The following is a 21545-nucleotide window of genomic DNA, read 5'->3' on the forward strand; positions in this document are numbered from 1 at the left end:
TCATCACTGCTGAGGTGGGGCGGAGGGAGACAGAGAAGGGCAGAGTCAGAGGTTGACTTCAGACCTACGTGGAGCAGTGGAGGATTGGCCAACCATCTATCGTGTCTGAAAGAAAATATCTGTTTCTCCACTACTGCCCATACAGTTTGGAGTGGCCTACTCCTCATAAGACCCAAGCTCTCTGTTTGAGTAGCTAAAGCACACTGGGATGGCAAACACAGGACGCGGGGATGATCATAGTGAGATTTCACTCCTGCCATTCTGTAGAAACCATCTTTAAAAAAAAAACCAACAACCCACCATCTGGGTATATGCATTAGAGATAGAGTTGTGGTGGTGGTTAGCTAAAGATTAATGCATCATTTTTAAAAAGGAAATAGGGAAACTTTTATTATGACATTTAAGAAATCAGTGGTATTTCTTCAGCGATTACTATGTGCAGAGCACTGTACTAAGTACTTGGGAAAGTACAATGCAGTAGAGGTGGTAGACATAATCCTTGCCTACAAGGAGTTTACAGTCTCCTGGGAATTGAAATTTAAGAATTTGGAGCATTGCTTATTTGTGAGTGTACTGTATTACAAATTGACTCAAATTAGGTCCTTAGTATTGTTTCCATGTAGAATTTTCTTTTGTACTTGCATTTTAAACTTTGACCTTTGTAGTAATAGGAACAGTGTTTGACTCCAGTCAGTCACTCAGTTGTATTTATTGAGATCTTACTTTGTGCAGAACTCTGTACCACTCGCTTGGTCAAGTACAGTATAAAAATAAACAGACACATTCCCTGCTCACAACAAGCTTACAGACTACACATTCCAAAAGCCATCACCAGTTCTTAGGTGCAGTTATGTCACTGCAGTGATTGTAGAAAATTACTATTTCTCTGCTTTCCCTCATCTAGATCTGCCCTTGCTGCTGCCATTCTGGTAACAACGTTAACTGGAAGAACGGTGGCTATTCCTCAGCCCCGACAGAGGTCCCGGTCTGAAAGTGACACAACTTACTTGGAACAAGAGAGTTTAATTGAGCCGTATGCGACTGTAACTGAACTCAGGTTTGGGTAAGGGACATTTTCATTCTCTTTCAGTGGTGGCACCTGGGGAGTATATTGTTTGGTAGAGGATGCACAGTTTAATAGAGGGCTTCTTCTGGAGGTTACCTCAGTCAAATGGGAATGGCCCTTTTAATTTTCCTGTACTGGAGACATATTAGAGCTGAATCTTTCATTATAGTTTGGTTTTCGCTGTAACAGATTGGGGAAATCGATAGACCCATGTAACAGAATAATTTTCTTTTATAGCCTTGAAGCTATTTTGAACTTACTGTTAACCTAAAGTTCAATTTTTCAAATTACAAATTTTTACCAGCGTATCCTAATGCCTCTTCCAAGCACTCACACAATCTCTTATTTATTTATTTTTTCTCTTATCCAGAGTTTCTTTCTATTTTCCACTCCTTCTTCTTCGCCCTCCTCCTTGGATTCAGGTTTGCTCTCTGGTCACCAACACCAGCCTGTGGTAGCCTAAGACTGGGTCTGAGAATTCAGGCTTGTTCCCTTTTAAAAATTAATATCATGCAGACTCTGAGTCTTAGGTAAATAGATTAACAGTTTGTCTTTTTCCTATCACAATTGAACATTCCTAGGTACTTTTGGTACCTTTTCCATAGTATAAGGAATTGGGCCTTGATAGATGCAAATTTGAAATGCGAAGTGCTTTATTCTCTCACTACTGTGTTTCTACCCTTAGAGAAAACTGGGCGAGTGGTCAAAGCAGAGGATCTTCTCTCCCATCTCCTGAAACACCAGGCTTTGATGAGGATGAAGACGTTGAAACATACCTCTCGGACGCTGATGGGCAGCCTGTTGCTCCCAGCACACAGACCAAAGATAAAAGCTTTACGAATGATCCTCTTTATGCTGTTCCCCACAAAAAGAAGGTATTTTTCTCACATTTTTAAGTCTCTTCTGCACCCTGAAATTAGTGCCTCATCTCACAGCCAGTTGGCGTAATATTTCTTTGAATGAGTTCTTCGATGGCTATTCATTCATTCATTCATTCTACCGTATTTATTGAGTGCTTAGTGTGTGCAGAGGACTGTACTAAGCGCCTAGAAAGTACAGTTCAGCAGCAGAGACAATCCCTGCCCACAGTGGGCTCACAATCTACAAAGGGGAAACAGACATCAAAACAGATAAACAGGCATCAGTAGCATTAATATAAATAGATAGAATTAGAGATATATATTCACATCAGAATGAGTAAAACAGGTATTAATATAAATAAATAGAATTATAGATATGTACATATACATATACAAATGCTGTGGGGCAGAGAGTGGGTAGAGCAAAGGGAGCAAGTCGTGGCAATGGGGAGGGGGAGCTGAGGAAAAGGGGGGCTCAGTCCGGGAAGGCCTCCTGGAGGAGGTGAGGTCTCAGTAGGGCTTTGAAGGGAGGAAGAGAGCTAGTTTGGCGGATGTGTGGAGGGAGGGCATTCCAGGCCAGAGGTAGGATGTGGGCCAGGGGTCAATGGTGAGACAGACAAGAACAAGGCCCAATGAGGGGGTTAGCGGCGGCAGAGGAGTGGAGGGTGTGGGCTGGGCTGGAGAAGGAGAGAAGGGAGGTGAGGTAGGAGGTGGTGAGGTGAGGTGGCAATGATTATCACTTGAAGTGTTGTGATTATTATTGATTATTATCATTGTTATTGTTACTATTGTGTATGTATCTAAGTTTATTTATAATAACAGTGATAATGATGGTATTTAAGTGCTTACTGTGTGCTAGGCACTGACCTAAGCGATAGGGTAAATACAAGCAAATCAAGTTGGACACAGTCCCTGTCCCACAGTCTCAACCCCTGTTTTACGGATGAGGTAACTGAGGCACACAGAAGTGTGGTGATTTGCCCAAGATCACACAGCATCCCTTTGCTCTTTCCTGGTGGATAGACAGGTGGGCGGACAGGCGGACAGACAGACAGACGGACATTAGGACAGATGGACGGAGAGACGGAAGGACAGACAGACGGAGATTAGGACGTACGTACCGACAGACGGACATTAGGACACACGGACAGACAGATGGACGGACAGGCGGACATTAGGACACATGGACAGACAGACTGACAGATGGCCAGACTGATGGAGGGATGGGGAAATTCCTAGAGGTTGGTCACAAGCTGCCAAGAATTCAGGTGGAACGGAGAAACAGAAATGTTGTGCTCAGACATTTGTGTAGATGGACAACTGTGTCTTTATTTCCACACATTTAAATATTTCATAGTGGAAAATTTGAACTGTACTTTTCCAACCTTTAATTTTATTTAGTGTAGTGCCTAGAAATCTGGACTTGGCGTATCAAGATACATTTTACTGTTTAACTAGACATCTGATACAGGTATGACCAGAAGAGGGTACTGTGTCAATATATCTTGCTTTTGGTAGGAGCAAAACAGCTGGATAAAATTCATTTTAGGAAAAAAAAATCCAAGCGGTGATCCTGACTTATCCTGTCACATTTCTTGTTTAAATTGTTATGCTAGGAGTGAGTGCATGCATCATTTTAACTTTCAGGTCACCAGAGCATTCTTGTTTGTTGAGCTGTTTTTTTACAAATGAATTCTTTTTATTTAAGTGCTATGTAAGTGTTATTTGCAAGTGATTTGAATTTCTCTGAGAAAATCAATCAATGGTAGTGAGTGCTCACTATGTGCGAAACATTCTCCTAAGCACTCAGGAGAGGTGTGGAGTAGTAGTCTGAAGGATGTAGTAGTAGTCTAAACTTCACAGTCTAATGTGTGGGACACAGCTTCTGTTACTTAGCTCATTGGTCAAGTTAGAGAGATTTAGGGGATAAAAGTAAATTTGCCAAATTTAAGCAGAAAAGAGAAATTGGAGGATGAACTTGAATGTTTTGACTAACAGTAATGGAAATGGCTTGTCACTTTTATCCTTGACTCAGGCTGCTGAAATCTAAATGAAAACTCTGACAGTTTTCAGTCTGAGCTGAATTGTATCTGGACTGTCGATTGGCTAGGAAAATTCCATTCTATGAAAAGTATGTGCAGTTCTGGAAAATATACCAAAGTCCACCAATCTTAACTCCTAAAAAATGTCCCTAAAATCTCATGAGAAAGGTTTCCCCTTGCAAATATTTCTGATTGAGGTTGGAATATATGTGATTTCTACAATATATTTTTTATATACAAATCCTGGGTCCAGAGGCTGAGGAAACACTGACATTTATGAATGTTTGCACAGTCATCTATAGGCCAAAGGGATGGCCACATGACTCGTGAGCCACATGCAGCTCACCTAAGTTTTTATTATTATTATTTATTGCGTGCTTATTATATGCCAGGCACTGAACTAAGCTCTGGGAAAATACAAACTGAGAAGCAGTGTGGCTTAGTGGCAAGAGCCCGGGCTTGGGAGACAGAGGTCGTGGGTTCTAATCCAGGCTCCCCCACTTGCCAGCTGTGTGACCTTGGGCAAGTCACTTAACTTTTCTGTGCCTCAGTGACCTCAACTGTAAAATGGGGTTGAAGACTGTGAGCCCCACGTGGGACAACCTGATTATCTTGTATCTCCCCCAGCGCTTAGAACAGCGCATAGTAAGCGCTTAACAATCAATCTGCGCATCAGGCAGAAACTCCTCACCCTGGGCTTCAAGGCTGTCCATCACCTCGCCCCCTCCAACCTCACCTCCCTTCTCTCCCTCTACAGCCCAGCCGGCACCCTCCGCTCCTTCGCCGCTAATCTCCTCACCGTACCTCGTTCTCGCCTGTCCCGCCATGGACCCCCGGCCCAAGTCATCCCCCGGGCCTGGAATGCCCTCCCTCTGCCCATCCGCCAAGCTAGCTCTCTTCCTCCCTTCAAGGCCCTGGTGAGAGCTCACCTCCTCCAGGAGGCCTTCCCAGACTGAGCCCCTTCCTTCCTCTCCCCCTCGTCCCCCTCTCCGTCCCCCCATCTTACCTCCATCCCTTCCCCACAGCACCTGTATATATGTATATATGTTTGTACATATTTATTACTCTATTTATTTATTTTACTTGTACATATCTATTCTATTTATTTTATTTTGTTAGTATGTTTGGTTTTTTTTTTTTTCCTCTGTCTCCCCCTTTTAGGCTGTGAGCCCAATGTTGGGTAGGGACTGTCTCTATACGTTGCCAATTTGTACTTCCCAAGCGCTTAGTACAGTGCTCTGCACATAGTAAGCGCTCAATAAATATGATTGATTAACAAATGCCATCATTATTATTATTAGGTTGGACACAGTCCATGTCCCACATTGGACTGACATTCATAATCCCCATTTTACAGATGAGGTAACTGAGGCCCAGAGAAGTGAAGTGACTTGCCCAGGGTCACCCAGCAGATAAGTAGCAGAGCTGGGACTAGAACAGCAGAGTTGGGTTGGCCGCAGTCTGCTCCAAGTCCCTGCAGCGGAGGGCAGGGGGGAGGGAGGGTGCCCGTCTCCATGTGGGCCCAGCTGAGGCGGAGTGTGGCACCAAGACCTACCCACATCCCCAGCCTCAGCAGTCTCTTGCATCCTAATGCCTCCACCAGCCCACTAATCCCCCTCCTTGGAATTGCTTGCCATTCCAGTTTGAATCTGTTGATTTGGACCTTCTTTATGGTTCTCGTTAAGTCCTGAATCAATCAATCAATCAATCAATCATATTTATTGAGCGCTTACTGTGTGCAGAGCACTGAAACCCTCTGGTGGTCCACACTATAAACTGGAGTATTCATTTATCAAGCCACTCTAAATTTAGTTAACTGATTGAAGGACAAGTACATTTTTTCTGGTTGTTATTGGTCAATCTACCCTAAAGAATGAGAGGTATAGGAATCGAAGCCTAGGCAATTTTGTTCTTTACGATAAACTAATTTACCTACATCCCCATGAAGCCCTCTTTTCTCTGGCTCGCTCTCCCGTCTTTGTCATCTATACACTTGGATCTGTGACCTTTGGGCATTTGATATTCACCCCACTCCCAACCCCACAGCCCTTATACACATATCTTTAATTTATATTTTGTAAATTATGTATTCATATTAATGTCTGGCTCCCCCTCTAGACAGTAAGCTAATTATGGGCAGGGAAGCTGTCTTCTAATTCTTTTGTGTTGTACTTTCCCAAGTGTTTAAGTCCGTGCTTTGCACATAGTAAGCACCCAATTAATACCATTGATTGACTGATTGTTACCTCCCCTTTGTCTCCAACTATGCACTTTTCTAGGAAGAAGTTTCAATATCTGTTACACAAACTTCAAAAGTACATGTTCAGTTTCATACAGCTAAGCTGTAAAAATCCTATCCCACAGTGGGAAAATTTACTAATTATGCCCTTTTTAAAATAGCTGGACTTTTTCTGTAAAAAACTTGTTTTGGGCTCTCCAGTTCCCACCATTCTTCCGGATGCTCTTGGAATTGAGCCCATCACTGAAATAGTTGTCTAATGGGATAAATTTTGTTCTCAGCCTTTCAGTACAGTTGTTTTGTCTGCTTACAAATTCAGCGATCAGCCACTATTAATTTTTTCTATGTGAAAATCAGTGCTCAAAGTCAGGCATGCCTGGAGGTCCACATTTTAAAAATTAGTATGATTGCTTTGAAAATACGAAACATTTTTCAGGAAAATTTCCGATTTCCCCATATTTGTTTTCTCTGTGGTATGACTTTAGCTTCACTTCTAAGAGTGAGTAGTTTAACATGAATAGAGCTGACTACTAAAGTGCAATTTGGCAATTTATGCTAAAGTGATATAAAAATTCAGCGGTAGTAGAATAAAGTAGTAGAAGTGAAGAAGTCTGAATGTGCCAAACTTATGAAAGTGCCCTGAGGTGTAGGAAACTGAAGTGGGGAGAGGAGAGAGGAAGAAGACTGAGGAGAAATGGTTTTTCATTGACAAGGAGATATACTGGTGCCATATTAGAGTCAATTATGATTTAATAATTCACTCAGTAAACATTGTTTCTGACAGGGATGGGTATTTCCCAGTCTCAACATTTATATGTTAGTGGAATTAGTCTTTGGAGTATGAAGGTGATGGTTTTTCTTTTTCCCTTCACCTTCTTGTGATCGTTACCCCATACATTTTTCTTTTTCACTTTAACTTGGTTGATTCATTTGGTTTTTCATAGGCTTTCCTTTTTGATTTTTACTGTTGTAAGTTTTGTTTTTTGCTTCCCTTTTTCTGTTGGTTTTGCTTTGCCAGTTAACTCTCCCCAAGGCAATACTTTCAAGCCTTGAACAAACCTCTCTTTTATGTTCACTTTGACACTTTTCTTCCTTTTTTCCTTTCTGATTCCATAATCCTCTTCCCTCAGTCTTACATTCTGTAATCCTCACACTTTGCTAATTCTAGTTGTCTTCTCCAGAACAATTTCTTGGTAGAATTGCCACCCTACCCAATCCTCTCACTGTAGCTGTGCATTCGTTCCATTCTTCTCACAGTAGTCAGTGTCTCATCTGGGGTCATACCCTTTTTCCCTTAGTCACTACCTCTATAGCTCTACCATTCCCATTTTCCATGATTCTGGTTCCTGTAAGACATATAGTCCATCAGCCTTGTCAAATAATGGGAAGCAGTGGTTTGAGGAGAGGAGCCATGGGAAAGGCTATCTGAATCAGCAAAATGGAGCTCGGAGAAGAAGCAGCAGGGTAAGGGTTGGTGAAGAGATCAAGCAACTCTCCCCTTACCTATTCCTTCCCCACTCTGAATAGTCAATCAATCAATTGGAAACACCTACCTATGTGAGCAGGAATTTCTGATAAGAAGCCGACATCCTTGTTGAGTTTATCTTGTAGATGTGCACACATCTGAGTTTTGACCAGAACGTAAAATTTTAGCTTGGCGACTGGGTGGATGAGGGAAGTCTTCCAGGGCTCTAAGGCTAAGAACTGTGTCAGGGAGAATTGAGGCTGCACAGAAAATCTGAGAAACATCCCTAACGCTTAGTAAGTACTGTATTCTGCACATTAGTAAGTGATTGATTGAAACATCCATGGGTTAAGTGACGCTCTGCTGTTCTCGCTGGACTGGTCTGTAGGTGAAGTGGCCAGGGTGTTGAGATGTTATGTACGGATGATTCTAAATGTAGAGCTGAGCACCTCCACCCTCTAGCCTTCAAATTTTCTCCTGGTCAGCCTTTAAAGATAAGATATTTGTGAACTGGAAAATATACTCGGTCCTCATTTATTTGGGTATTAGTCAATCAGTTGTATTTACCGAACACTTATTATGTGCAGAAGACTGTAACAATCCCTTGGGAGAGTACAATACAGCAGAATTAGCAGACAAGTTCCCTGCCCTGTTGTTTACAGTCTAGAAGGGATACCGCAGATGAAAATTGTGTTGGAAAGAAATCTAAATTCGATGTTCAACTAGCAATGTGCTTCACTTTGCTTGAGTAGATAGTCTTTGTTTAAGGATGCATGACTTTATTGATGCTCTAATTCCTTAGTTCACTGAAAAGACATTTCTAAATAGGCTTATTAAGGTTAAAGAGTTTTTAATTGCAGTTCCCGATTATGAAGCATCATGATCATTAATTCTAAATAATGACTTGGGTGTTCTATTTACAGGCATTTAGGAACTTATTTATACTTTCCTTAGCACTCATGTGGATATGTCTGCTTGATTTATTTTGATTTTATTTTGACCTTTATAGTTATAAATATTTATGTTTGCCTTTCGTGTTAGAGAGTAAACTCCTCAAAAACCTCCAATGGCTACCGATCAATCTGCGCATCAGGCAGAAACTCCTCACCCTGGGCTTCAAGGCTGTCCATCCCCTCGCCCCCTCCTACCTCACCTCCCTTCTCTCCTTCTCCAGCCCAGCCAGCACCCTCCGCTCCTCCGCCGCTAATCTCCTCACTGTCCCTCGCTCTCGCCTGTCCCGCCATCGACCCCCGGCCCACGTCATCCCCCGGGCCTGGAATGCCCTCCCTCTGCCCATCCGCCAAGCTAGCTCTCTTCCTCCCTTCAAGGCCCTGCTGAGAGCTCACCTCCTCCAGGAGGCCTTCCCAGACTGAGCCCCTTCTTTCCTCTCCCCCTCGTCCCCCTCTCCATCCCCCCGTCTTACCTCCTTCCCTTCCCCACAGCACCTGTATATATGTATATATGGTTGTACATATTTATTACTCTATTTATTTATTTATTTATTTATTTATTTTACTTGTACATTTCTATCCTACTTATTTTATTTTGTTGGTATGTTTGGTTCTGTTCTCTGTCTCCCCCTTTTAGACTGTGAGCCCACTGTTGGGTAGGGACTGTCTCTATGTGATGCCAATTTGTACTTCCCAAGCGCTTAGTACAGTGCTCTGCACATAGTAAGCGCTCAATAAATACGATTGATTGATTGATTGATTATGGGCAGGGACTGCGTCACTTCTTTATTCTGTAAATCCCAAGTGCCTAGTTTGGAGCACGGCACCCAATGAGTTGTCAAATGCTACTTCAATAACTCCAGGGATGAGGTTTTTTTTTTTGCTGTTTATCAGAAGGAAGTATTAAAGTCAATCCTGTAAAGAATACTCAGATCTCACATTTATAATTTTGACCTTTCTTAAACCAGGAGAAAATTGCAATGTCTCCTGGGGTTGAAAGCAAGGAGAATGAGATTTCTTCTGAGGAAGATGAGTTCCCAGGTTTACCATCTCAACCTGAAAACACTGTAATGAAAGGTAAAGAAGTTCATGTTTTTAAAAAATAAAGTTTACCAGAACAGTAGCCATGTTATTTGAGGGTGGGGAAACGAATCTCATCTCTCCTCTTTTACATACATTTATATGACAGTTAGCAGTGTTGACCAGTTAAAGATAATGGAGAAGAAAGACTTGCCTTTATGTCCTATTTAGTTCGATAGTGATATTTGCTTGTTTTTTCATCTTAACTGAAAATAAGTTGTTTTTGGAGCACGTGAATGGTGACTTTATTGTCATTTTAATGAATGTGGGGTTAAATAATTTTAGTCCTCTTAAACATGGAGTTCAACTTCATGTAGTGCTGCAGGATTTAGGAATTTTTTTAGAACACTTGGCTCATATCAAACTTGGTATTCTTTTTACTATTCTTATTTTTCTTTGGTGTCACCTCAAATAAGTAAATATCAAAGATAATGTTGGGAAATGTGGGGAATAAGGCAAATTATCTCATAAATAAAGTTTTGCTTTCTGTTTTTAGCAGAAGACATGCATTCTGTTCTGATTTTAAAGGTAAGCATACTGAGTTTATCATTTGCTAATTGGGTACTAAATACCATTCCAGCATTTGCAAATAACTATTTCTCAATTCTTTCTTACTATGACATATTTTATTCCCTTGCTATCAAAATAAGAAGACACTCATGTTATTGAGGAAGAAAAGCCCTTTCCAGAATGTTAACCCATCTTATTGGCAAATAGGCAATTCTGTTAAGGAAATATTCTTAATACAATTATTTAGTGGTACTACGTGACACTATTTATTCATTAAGGTAATTGAGAAGCCCACCCACGTTTTCAGTAGAAATTAGAAATACAGTATCATTCCAAAGTACAATAAGTGAGGAAAATGATCAAAATCCCATGTATTTTTCGTACAAAATAGATTCATTGTTTCACTACCAAATGAATTCATCAGAAGTTTTCACCAGGAATCGAAACAAATAATGTAGGAATATGGTCATCAAGAGCATAAAATTCCCACCTGTGAACTCTTTCCTCCCAGTTAATATAGTGCTCTGCGTTCAGGAAGCGCTTAATAAATGTCAGTACTACTTTGGTGAAAATGGCAGCTCCTGCTGTTGCTGAATTTCTTTTTGCTAGTCTCCTTGATGAGGTGAGATTGCAGGCAAGTCGTTCTAATTCTTGCTCTGCCACTTGTCTGTGGTGTGACCTTGGGCAAGTCACTTAACCTCTCTGTCTCAGTGATCTGTAAAATGGGGATTGAGACCATGAGCCCCACATGGGATAAGGACTGTGCCCAACCTGATTTACTTGTATCCACCCCAGTGCTTAATATGGTGCCTGGCACATAGTAAGTGTGTAACAAATACCACTATTATTATTTTTATTGGAACGTGGAACAGCCAGGGTAGTTGAGAAGAGAAATTGCCGTGGCTGCTGCTGATGCCCCCACTACTGGCTCCCTGGAGTTGATTTCTCTGCCAGGGGTCTGACAAGAAGTGATCCCACAGCTCCAGAAGCAGGTTTTGGTACCAGCTGAAACAGTTCCTCTTCTTATCAGTTGCCCCAGCTGCTGCTGCTTGACTGAAATGGACTATTCCTGTGTGAGTGGGGAGCCAAGTTGATGGGAAACTAAAAAAGGGTGAAATCTCGAGACCATGGGTAATATCGGCAGACAGGATTTTACACCTCATATCTTGTTTCTTGCATTTCAGTGCTCTTGTTTCAGTGCCATTACATGATTTTTTTTCTTGAACTTCCAGATGAATACAGCCAGCAGTAAAATTATAGTTTTCCCCTCTAGACTGTAAGCTCACTGTGGCAGGGAGTGTGTCTACCAACTCCGTTGTACTGCACTCTCCCAAGCACTTAATACAGTACTCTGTACAGTAAGAACCCAATGGATACCACTGATAATTAATTCCAGACCTTGAGAATGGACCAGTGCTGTGCAGGCCTACAGATCTTTAAAAGTATCTTGAAGGACTGAGAACAATACTTGACTCTCACCTCTAACTGCTTAGCAAAGTCATTAGTCATTTACATAGTTAAAAAGAAAAATCAGAACACCTTGAATCACATCCAAGGGAATCTTTATATTCAAGGAGTCTCTTAACAATCTAATTAGTTTTCATTAATTTGTACTCTGTAAGCAAAAGCATTTCAATGAGAAACACCATCAAGGCTGAAGAAATAACACATTTTCTATTTTTGATTATTAAGCTGATAAACTAATAAAGTAGTAGTACGGATAGTATTTATTAAGTGCTTACTATGTGCAGAGCACTGTACTGGGAAAGAATACCCAGGAAGGAATAGTACATGGTCCCTGACCTTCAAGAAGTTCACAGTGTAATTATAGGGATTGGGGAGGGGACTGGAGACAGGCACATGAGGAGTGATGAAACAAAACACTAAAACAGCATAAAAGACAAGAACAAATACCCAAAATAAAAGGAAAAATCAGTAGGATGTTGCAGTTAAAGGAGAATTCCAGGCCCCATCCTGGCTCAGGGTCAAAGGCACAGCCATAAATAACCACAACTACAACTACCACAATCACCAGCCTTCCTGAGGTATTCTGAAGGTCTCATACTGTGGGTACTGTTCTCTTTTCATTCATTCATCGTTTGTATTTATTGAGTGCTCACTGAGTGCAAAGCATTGTACTAAGTGCTTGGGAGAGGACAATATAACAATAAACAGGCACTCCCTGACCACATTGAGTTCTTTCCCTCCAAGGTGGTGCAAAGCATGGTGGATTGGAATTTCCTCGATGGCACGGGGCAAGCCTGTGCCTGTTCTTGGGGAGGATGCCAAAGGCGCTCTGCTGCTGTTCTGTCATATTTACGCAGCTCGTTGTGCACAGAGGTTGTTGAGAGTGGGGGCTTCGGTGGCGGGAACAAAGGCAGTAGTTACTGTTATTGCTTCTCTTAGCAGTGGTGGAGAACATAGATGAGAGATTTATGCCAAATTTTTAATTTTTCCTTTTTTTTGGCTAGGATGGAAAACTTCCAGAGGAAAAGTTACTCACTGACAAACCTCCACCATCCCCAGGTTAGTCTGAGTTAGTTATGGCATTTGTAAAGCACTTACTATTCATTCATTCATTCATTCATTCAATCGTATTTATTGAGCACTTACTGTGTGCAGAGCGCTTGGGAAGTCCGAGTTGGCAACATATAGAGGCGGTCCCTACCCAACAGCGGGCTCACAGTCTAGAAGGGGGAGACAGACAACAAATAAAACACATTAACAAAATAAAATAAATAGAATAAATATGTGCAAGTAAAATAGAGTAATAAATATGTAGAAACATTTATATATATATATATATATATATATATATATATATGCAGGTTATATTACTATTACTATTATTGTTGTTATTATTATTATTGAAACAGAGAATGAGCCCATGTGCCAGGCACTGTACTAAGCGCTTGGGTGGATACAAGCTAATCAAGTTGGACCCAGTCCCTGTCCCATGTGGGGCTCACAGTCTCAATCCCCATTTTACAGATGAGGTAACTGAGGCCCAGAGAAGTGATTTGCCCAAGGTCACACAGCAGACAAGTGGTGGAGCCAGGATTAGAACCCATGACCTTCTGACTCCCAGGCCTGTGGTCTATCCACTATGCCACACTGCTTCTCAATGTTCTAATGTTATTGAGAACCTTTTACTTTAAAGGGTACTAGTTCTGGTTTTCAGATTAATTTAAAAGTAATGAAAACTTCATCTACCTCAATATAAGGTTTCCCCTTCCTCACTTCAAACTTCCTTGCTAAATAGTTGCTCTTGCCCTTAACCCTGTTGCCTAAAAGTGGGGAGGGGCCATAATAATGATGGCATTTGTTAAGTGGTTAGTTAGTATGTACTAGGCCTTGGGGTAGGTGTAAGATCATGAGATCTGACAAATCTGTGTCCCACATGGAATTTACAGTCTCAGAGGGAGAATAGGTATTTTATCCCCATTTTACAAATGAGGAAGCTGAGGCCCAGAGAAGTTAAATGGCTTGCCAAGCACTGAACTAAGCAATGAGGCAGGTACAAGATAATCAGGTTGGACACAGTCCCTGTCCCTCATGGAGCTCATAGTAAAAGAGGTTTTGGGGAGAATAGGCCAAAGAAGAGCCAGGATTAAGACCCTGGTCCTCTGACTCCTAATGGAGCTGCTTAAGGACCAAAATTCTTATCCCTCCTTTAATTCTTCTCCCCGCCCTTCTCATCCTCATCCTCCTGGGAGCCTCCAAGGGTTTCCCCAGCTTCTTTACCCTCTATGCGAGCAGGAGAATGAAGACTCATCGCAAATGTCTTCAACATTCCCCGTAGGTTATTTTGATTACAGGAAGGGAAAAAAAAAAAGCCCAGGCTGTAAATCTCTGCCATTCTTCACAGAATGGGAAATCAAAAGACCAGCAAAATCAAGCTTTTCATGAAAGGAGCTGATTTCTCAGTTGAATGTGCAGTAAGGAAAGACTGACACAAGCCCCCCAGCTGTAGTTACTGATGCCAAACTGGCCTCGCTGTTTTTCGTTCCCTATTTTCATGGAATTGAAGAGTACCAAACTTACCGTAGGGCCCTTCTCAAATTGCGTTTTTACCAAAGAGTTTTATTTTAGATAGAATATACTTAAACTTTCCAAAGTTACAAGTAGTTCTTTGGAATATTTGGCTTCTCTAACACCTCACAGTACCACTCTCTCATCTGTCTTGCCGCCAGCCTCTTGCCCACATCCTCTTTCTGGCCTGGAACACCCTCCCCGTCCATATCAAAAGATGTGAACCACCCCCGCCACTCTCCCAAACTTGAAAGCCCTACTGAAATCATATCTCCTCCAAGAGGCCTGTCTTGATTAGCCCTTTACTTCTCTATTCTATTTGCCCTCTCTTCTGCATCACCTATATACTTGGGTCTGTCCCCATAAAGACTTGGGTACTCACCCCACCCATAAAGGACTTATGAATTTATCCATTTTGTGTGCCATTTCCGATTTCTAACTTATTTTAATGTCCGTCTCCCCCTCTAGAGTGTAAGCTCCTTATGGACAGGGAACGTGTCTGCATTATATTGTCGTATTGTACTCTCCCAAGCGCTTGTACAGTGCTTGCACACAGTAACCACTCAACACCATTGTTTGAGTAGTATTCTCTTGATGATTGCATAAAGGGGATTTCATCTCTTTTCCTTTTCCTCATTTGTTCTTAAAAAAAATCTTTCCAGCGAATAATAAATTGTTTCTTCCTATAGATGTTGCTGGTAGAAAGCGTCGAGATCGGTTGCACATAGCTAAGGATAAATTTCAAGAATTAAAACAGGAAAATAGGTTCCTGGCTAGTATAAACCAGTCCCTGGCCCTTGAACTTGAAGAACTGAAACTGCAAATGAAGGAACTACAAACACAATTTAAGAAAATAGAAAAAGAAAATGGAAATCTCAAAGAAACAGAAATGAATCCTCAGGAGGAAGGTGAGGACAATCAGCTGCTAATTATCTGGAGCAAAAGTAGTATTTAATTTTATTATTTGTTTTCTAAATTTATTATTCATATGTCATAGTGCTTGGAGCCACATAGCAAGAGGCTTTTGGTAGTCTGCCTTTGCTCTGAATCTAAATGCCTTTTGGCCCTAAATAAATCCAGAATAATGATAATAATAACTCAGGTCTGTTAAGCATTCACTCTGTGCCAAGCACTATACTAAGCTGTAGAGTAAATGCAACACCTGGAACGCCCTTCCTCCTCAAATCTGACAATTACTCTCCTTGGTTTCAAAGCTTTATTGAAGGCACATCTCCTCCAGGAGGCTTTTCCAGACTAAGCTCCCCCTTTCCTCTTCTCCCACTCCCTTTTGCATTGCCCTAATTTGCTCCTTTTGTTCTTCCCCACTCCCAGCCCCACTACACTTATGTACGTATCTGTAATGTATTTACTTACATTGATATCTGTTTCCCTCCTTCTAGACTGTAAGCTCATTGCGGGCATGGAATGTGTCTTTATTGTTATATTGTACTTTTCAAGTGCTTAGAACAGTGCTCTGCACCCAATAAGCACTCAGTAAATACAACTGAATGAACACAATCAGAGCAGACATAGTCTCTGCCCCATAGGGACACACAGTCTGTCAGAGAGTGAATAAGTATTTTATCCTTATTTTACAGGTAGAACATAGTAAAAATACTGTGACTCTCTTGTTCGCATGAATGTGGATAAATCATTATATGAACCAATATTTTCATTTGGTAAATATTAGGACTACTTTAGGTTAAAAAATTCTCAATCAGTATGCTTGTAAGTTATATATCATTTTGAAACCATTTACTGCTAGGTCATTGCACAAACAAATCTGTGTTTTGTTTTTTTAAAAAAACAGGAGAGGTGGCTGAATTGCTTTCCTTAAGACAACAAGGCCAGGAGCTGGTGGATGAAAATGATAACTTGAAAACAATGGTCCACCGTTTGAATGTAGAACTGAGTCGCTATCAAACTAAATTCCGACCGTTGTCCGAAGAAGAGGTACTGTTTCTGATTTGACACTCAACAGCGGAATTCCCTTCTGTGTATTCCAACCATAGATTCTTAGTGAGTTTGAAATAGGCTCACTGAGGTTTTTTACTGCTCATTATAATTTATTTGCATCCTTTTGTTTCAAATAATAATCATAATTACAGCAATTTATTAAGTCTTTCATACCTAGTAAGTACTGGGGTAGATACAAAGTCATCAGATTGGAAACAGTTTCGGCCCAATAGGGGACTCATAATCTATAAGAGGTAGAGAGAATTATTTGAAATGCCAGCCAGAGGATTTGGAACATTTTGAGGGACCTTTATGATGCCCAGACTTTCACTGAAAAATATTCTTGTTTTCTTGAAAAGCTTGTGAAAGCACCCTTGTCATTTGTTTAGAAGTGAAAAAATCTGTTATTTTTAGGATTTTTGAAAGTTAACGTACTAAGAATGTTTAGGTAGGTTAAAAATTCTCAATCGAGAAGCTGAGTGGCCAAGTGGAAATATCATGGGCCTGGGAATCAGAGGACCATTTGCCTGATGTATGACCTTGGGCAAGTTTTGTTTTTGTTTTTCTGTGTTTTTTAATGGTATTTGTTAAATGCTTGCTGGGTGCTAGACACTATACTAATCGCTGGGGTAGAGCCAAGCTAATCAGTTTGGACACAGTCCATGTCCCACAGGGGGCTCACACTCTTAATCCCCATTTTACAGATGAGGAAGCTGAGGCACAGAGAAGTGAAGTGACTTAGCCACGGTCACACAGCAGCGAAGTGACGGAGCTGCAATTAGATCAGGCCCGTGCTCTGTCCACTAGGCCACGCCACTTCCCCATGTTACTTCTCTGTGCCTCGGTTTCTTTATCTGTAAAATGGGGGTTCAGTGCCTGTTCTCCCTCCTATTTAAACTGTGAACCCCATATGTGACAGGCACTGTGTCCAACTTGATTAACTTGTATCTATCCCAGTGCTTAGAACAGTATTTGACACCTAGTAAGGGCTTAACAAATACCATAATTGTAATAACCACAATAATGTATACAAACTATTTTGTCTTCCAAGAATACATATCTTTGTTATCTTTATATCATGTGTACAATGCTGACTTTATCATTATCATCATCAGTTGCACTTATCAAGCATCAACAGTGTGCAGAACACAGAGAAGCGGTATGGCTTAATGGATAGAGCATGGGCCTGGGGTTCTAATCCCAGGTCCACCACCTGTTTGCTGTGTGACTGTGGGCAAGTTACTTAACCGCTCTGTGACTCAGTTTCTTCATCTGTAAAATAGAGATTAAGACTGTGAGCCCTGTGTGAAACAAGGGACTGTGCCAATCCGATTATCTTGGATCCACCCCGGCGCTTAGAATGGTGCTTGGCATAGAGTAAGTGCTTAACAAATACCATTAAAAAACAAAACACTTAAGCACTTGAAGCAACAAACCAGAAGGAAAAGAAACTTTTTCCCTCTATGGTCGGGCAATATAGTAGGACTGACTTGAATTATTTACAAATAATGGTAGCAAGAGGAAAAACTAAGATATAACAGGTAGGATGCAGCATGAGTATGTTAGAATGAAGGAGCTGAATAATTGAAGATACAATCGAGTATGCATAAGTGCTGAGTATGGATATAAATACATAAATTCTCTGGGTGGCTGCTGAGCTGATGTGACGAGAGAAGGCTTCTTTGAGGAGCTGGGATTTTAGGAGAAATCTGAAGATAAGAACAGAGGTGGCTTGGCATATTTGTAGGAGAAGGGTGGCTAGTCAGGGGGAATGAAAGGGGAGAATCACAGCAAGGTACGGTTAAAGTTTGGGCTTGGGAGGAGCAAAGAATGCAGACGGATGTGTAGTGAGGAAAGAGAGCCAAAATGTAAGTTGAGTAAAGCTGGTAGAGCGCCTTGAAGTAGATCTAGAAAAAGACATCATTATTCCGTACAGTTAATGATCATTGATAGTCAAGTTGACAATGTGATTTCCACAACTTTTACAGTTATCCTTAGTTATCCAGTAGCAAAGGAGTTAGGTTCTTGAAGAACCTGGTGTTAAGGAAAACTTACATTGTTATGCATACCTTGTCCAATGCCACCTGCACGAAACCAAGTCTGTGACATCTCATGATGTCTATCCAGATAGATAAGCTTGGTCAGAAGAATGCTCCTTAACTCCCAAACAACCTGTTACGCTGAATGCATAGAAAAGAACAAACTGACTTCAGAACTTTTAAAAACCTCACAACTCATGAGGCTCAGACCATAAAGCATAAAGTCAGGACTTGAACAGTGCAGATGAAAGTTCTGCAGTAATAATTCTGTGATAGTTCATCAATGAGTATAAAAAGTCCTCACTTTGGGGGTTATTTGCTTATCCTTAAAAAATCTGCCCATAGGTTTGGTTATAAGGGTATCTTTGTTTATGAAATGATTAACATTCATTCTTGGGAAATAAGTAAAATTCAAGTGCAGTGGGTGATTCCCGAATTACCCAAATCAGGCCTTTTCAGCCTGATTGGATGATTCCATGCCTGATTAAGCAATTTTGTGCTTGATTGGGCATTCAACTAGAAGCCTATAGACAAGCATTCCCAACCAGAGACCTTTGAAAATAAAATCTTAGACTAGGGACAGGAAAATTTGTGGACAGCTTTTAGGGAATGGTCATCTACTTTGCCCAACCAGTGTCCCACTTAATAATAATAATAATGGTATTTGTTATGCGCTTATTATGTGTAGAGCACTGTTCTAAGCCCTGGGGAGGATACAAGGTGATCAGGTTATCCCACGTGGGGCTCACAGTCTTAATCCCCATTTTACAGATGAGGTCACTGAGGCACAGAGAAGTTAAGTGACTTGCCCAATGTCACACAGCTGACATTTGGTGGAGCTGGGATTTGAACCCATGATCTCTGACTCCCAAGCCCGTGCTCTATCCACTGAACCTTGCTGCTTCTCTAATTAACTTGATTAGCTTGTATCTACCCTAGCGCTTAATACAGTGCCTGGCACATAGTAAGAGCTTAAAAAATACTATTTAAAAAAAAAAAAAAGGGAACCAAAGGCAAGCCAGTCTGTGCACAACCTTGAAATGAATCAACTGCAGTAGTATAAGAAGGGAAGACCAAGCAGGATCAGATTGTCTCTCACTTGCTGGCAAGAGTCCACATGCCAGGGTGTAAACTGGCATCTTATACTCAAGAATCAGGGTAATCTAATTCTGGGAAATTTGATGATTTGAGGTGCTTAATCCAGGGAACTAGATGAGTATTGAATTTTGGGGTCCAGAGTGGTTGGTCCATGGGGAATGATAATCATATGAGCATCACGGTTCAGGTTATAGGGTGGTTGGTTGGGGAGGTATGTAATATTGGGAAAGGTGTATGAAGAGCCAAACTTCTTGGGGTACCACACGAAGTACCTTTATCCCTGGGATTGTGGGGAACACACATTGCATTGAACCGAAGAATGGGGAATGCTCTGGGAACATTCAGGAAGTAGGTTAATCGCTATCATCATGAGCAGTCATAATAAAATTAGGATTGTTGCTAAGGGGTTGGCTTAGTGTTGGATGTTTGTTCAGTGATGGGCAGGTACGGGTTGTCAGAGGAAGGTCAAAATATGCCACCGGGAGGCTACTTGAAGGTAGCATTAACTACCCGGTTTTCAGTGAAATATAGCTAAACTCCCTAGGAATCCTTCAGGTGAAGCAATTTCCAAACCCCAATTTAAAATTTTTGTAAAATAAAAAAGACATTATTACTTTTATATAGCCTCCCTCTCCAAAGAGATTTAAGAACAATGAAATCCATGAAACTGCTCAAAAGTTAATATTTCTCCTTTGACTACAAATATTCTAATGAACAGTTTCAAAGTCAAAATGAAGGTTACATGAAAACTAAAACGTGAGAAGCTGTGAACTTTACACATCAAGCAGGGGAACATTAGCAACCTTTGTATTAGAAAAATGCTCATGTTAATAAAGACATTCCTGACAATATTAGTCCTTAGGCATTTCAGTTATTTAGTGTAAAGAAACAGTCATTTATATGCATGCAGCCAGTGCTGCCTCAACTCTTTTTCCTTTCGCCATTTTTCTTCAAGAATCCATCTTCTGCAAATGCTATAAAGCTCAGTGAACTGTGATTGAGATTTCTTTTCACTAAACTGTTTTAGGAAACGAAAAGCCCATTTTAAAGCAGAACCATTTTACTCCTGCTAATTCTTCTTGACAGTATAGCCTGCATTACATTTCCCTAGAGATACTCTGCTCTTTTTAATATTTCTCAACTTAGTCTATTTTCCTTATTGTTTATACTATATATGTTACCAGAATTTACTGTGCTTCTTAGGTTTGCATTTAGACTGAAATGCATAGTTTATACTTGTTGGCAAAACCCTCAGGGATTTTGTGTGTGTGTGGGCAGAATTCAGTGATCTGAAAGTAAAGAACAGTTCTGGAAGGAGGATGCATTCTTAAACAATATTTAACACTGATGTGTAAATAATAATAATAATAATGATGGTATTTGTTAAGCACTTACTATGTGCCGAGCACTGTTCTAAGCACTGGGGTAGATACAAGCTAATCAGGTTGTCCCACGTGGGGCTCACAGTCTTAATCCCCATTTTACAGATGAGGTAACTGAGGTACAGAGAATTAAAGTGGTTTAACCAAGGTCACACAGCAGACAAGCAGTAGGGTCAGGATTAGAACCCATGTCCTCTAACTCCCAAGCCCATGCTCTTCCCACTAAGCCATGCTGTTTTCAAAGAAAATAAGTTGTTTTTATAAACCACGTCAGTTAGTTAAAGATATCCCATATATAGATTTTTGTTAATTACTACCAAACCCATTATCTGTTTTAGACACTTTCAATTATGGTAATAAAAGTGTATGATTTCTACTGAAAATCAATTCCCTTTTAAAAGACCTAAACCATTAAGCACCTAGTACAGTGCTTTGCACACAGTAAGTGCTAAGTAAATACCATTCATGATGATAACTATGGAGCCTGATTAGCAAAATGAAGTAGGAGTTCATTATATGGACACAACCTTGAAGTGCAAAACAAGTGAAAGCATTTAGTAGTTACCTTCCTAAAACACAAAATCACCGATTGCATTCTGAGAGATGTCTTAGCTTTGTTTTTTACAGCCACTTTTAACATCTCAAAAGTGCTATTGAAAGTTGATTTGAATTTTTGTTGCCCTAATTTTGTCAAATTAATATCACTTGAAGCAGAATAATATATTTAATCAAAAATATGAGTAGCAATTTTTCTAGATTCTCAAGATAGGGGTAGGGATAATTGAGGAGTCATTGAATTCTCAACTATAATGGCTAGAGAGTACCT

General features: G+C 40.7%; 1 protein-coding gene across 2 annotated transcripts in view; it reads left to right on the forward strand.

The window, feature by feature from the left end:
- CEP89 (centrosomal protein 89) overlaps nucleotides 1–21545 on the forward strand; it is an 84113-nt gene that overhangs the window by 7258 nt on the left and 55310 nt on the right. The window contains exons 3-9 of one of the 2 annotated variants that reach the window (XM_038754843.1): nucleotides 905–1063; nucleotides 1752–1941; nucleotides 9591–9699; nucleotides 10199–10230; nucleotides 12684–12738; nucleotides 14934–15152; nucleotides 16055–16197. In XM_038754843.1, coding sequence (XP_038610771.1) covers nucleotides 905–1063; nucleotides 1752–1941; nucleotides 9591–9699; nucleotides 10199–10230; nucleotides 12684–12738; nucleotides 14934–15152; nucleotides 16055–16197 — 907 coding nt within the window. The remainder of the gene's footprint in view (nucleotides 1–904; nucleotides 1064–1751; nucleotides 1942–9590; nucleotides 9700–10198; nucleotides 10231–12683; nucleotides 12739–14933; nucleotides 15153–16054; nucleotides 16198–21545) is intronic. The other variant, XM_038754844.1, reaches the window with a different exon arrangement.

Source organism: Tachyglossus aculeatus, chromosome 11 (assembly GCF_015852505.1).
Source record: "Tachyglossus aculeatus isolate mTacAcu1 chromosome 11, mTacAcu1.pri, whole genome shotgun sequence".
NCBI classification, from domain to species: domain Eukaryota; kingdom Metazoa; phylum Chordata; class Mammalia; order Monotremata; family Tachyglossidae; genus Tachyglossus; species Tachyglossus aculeatus.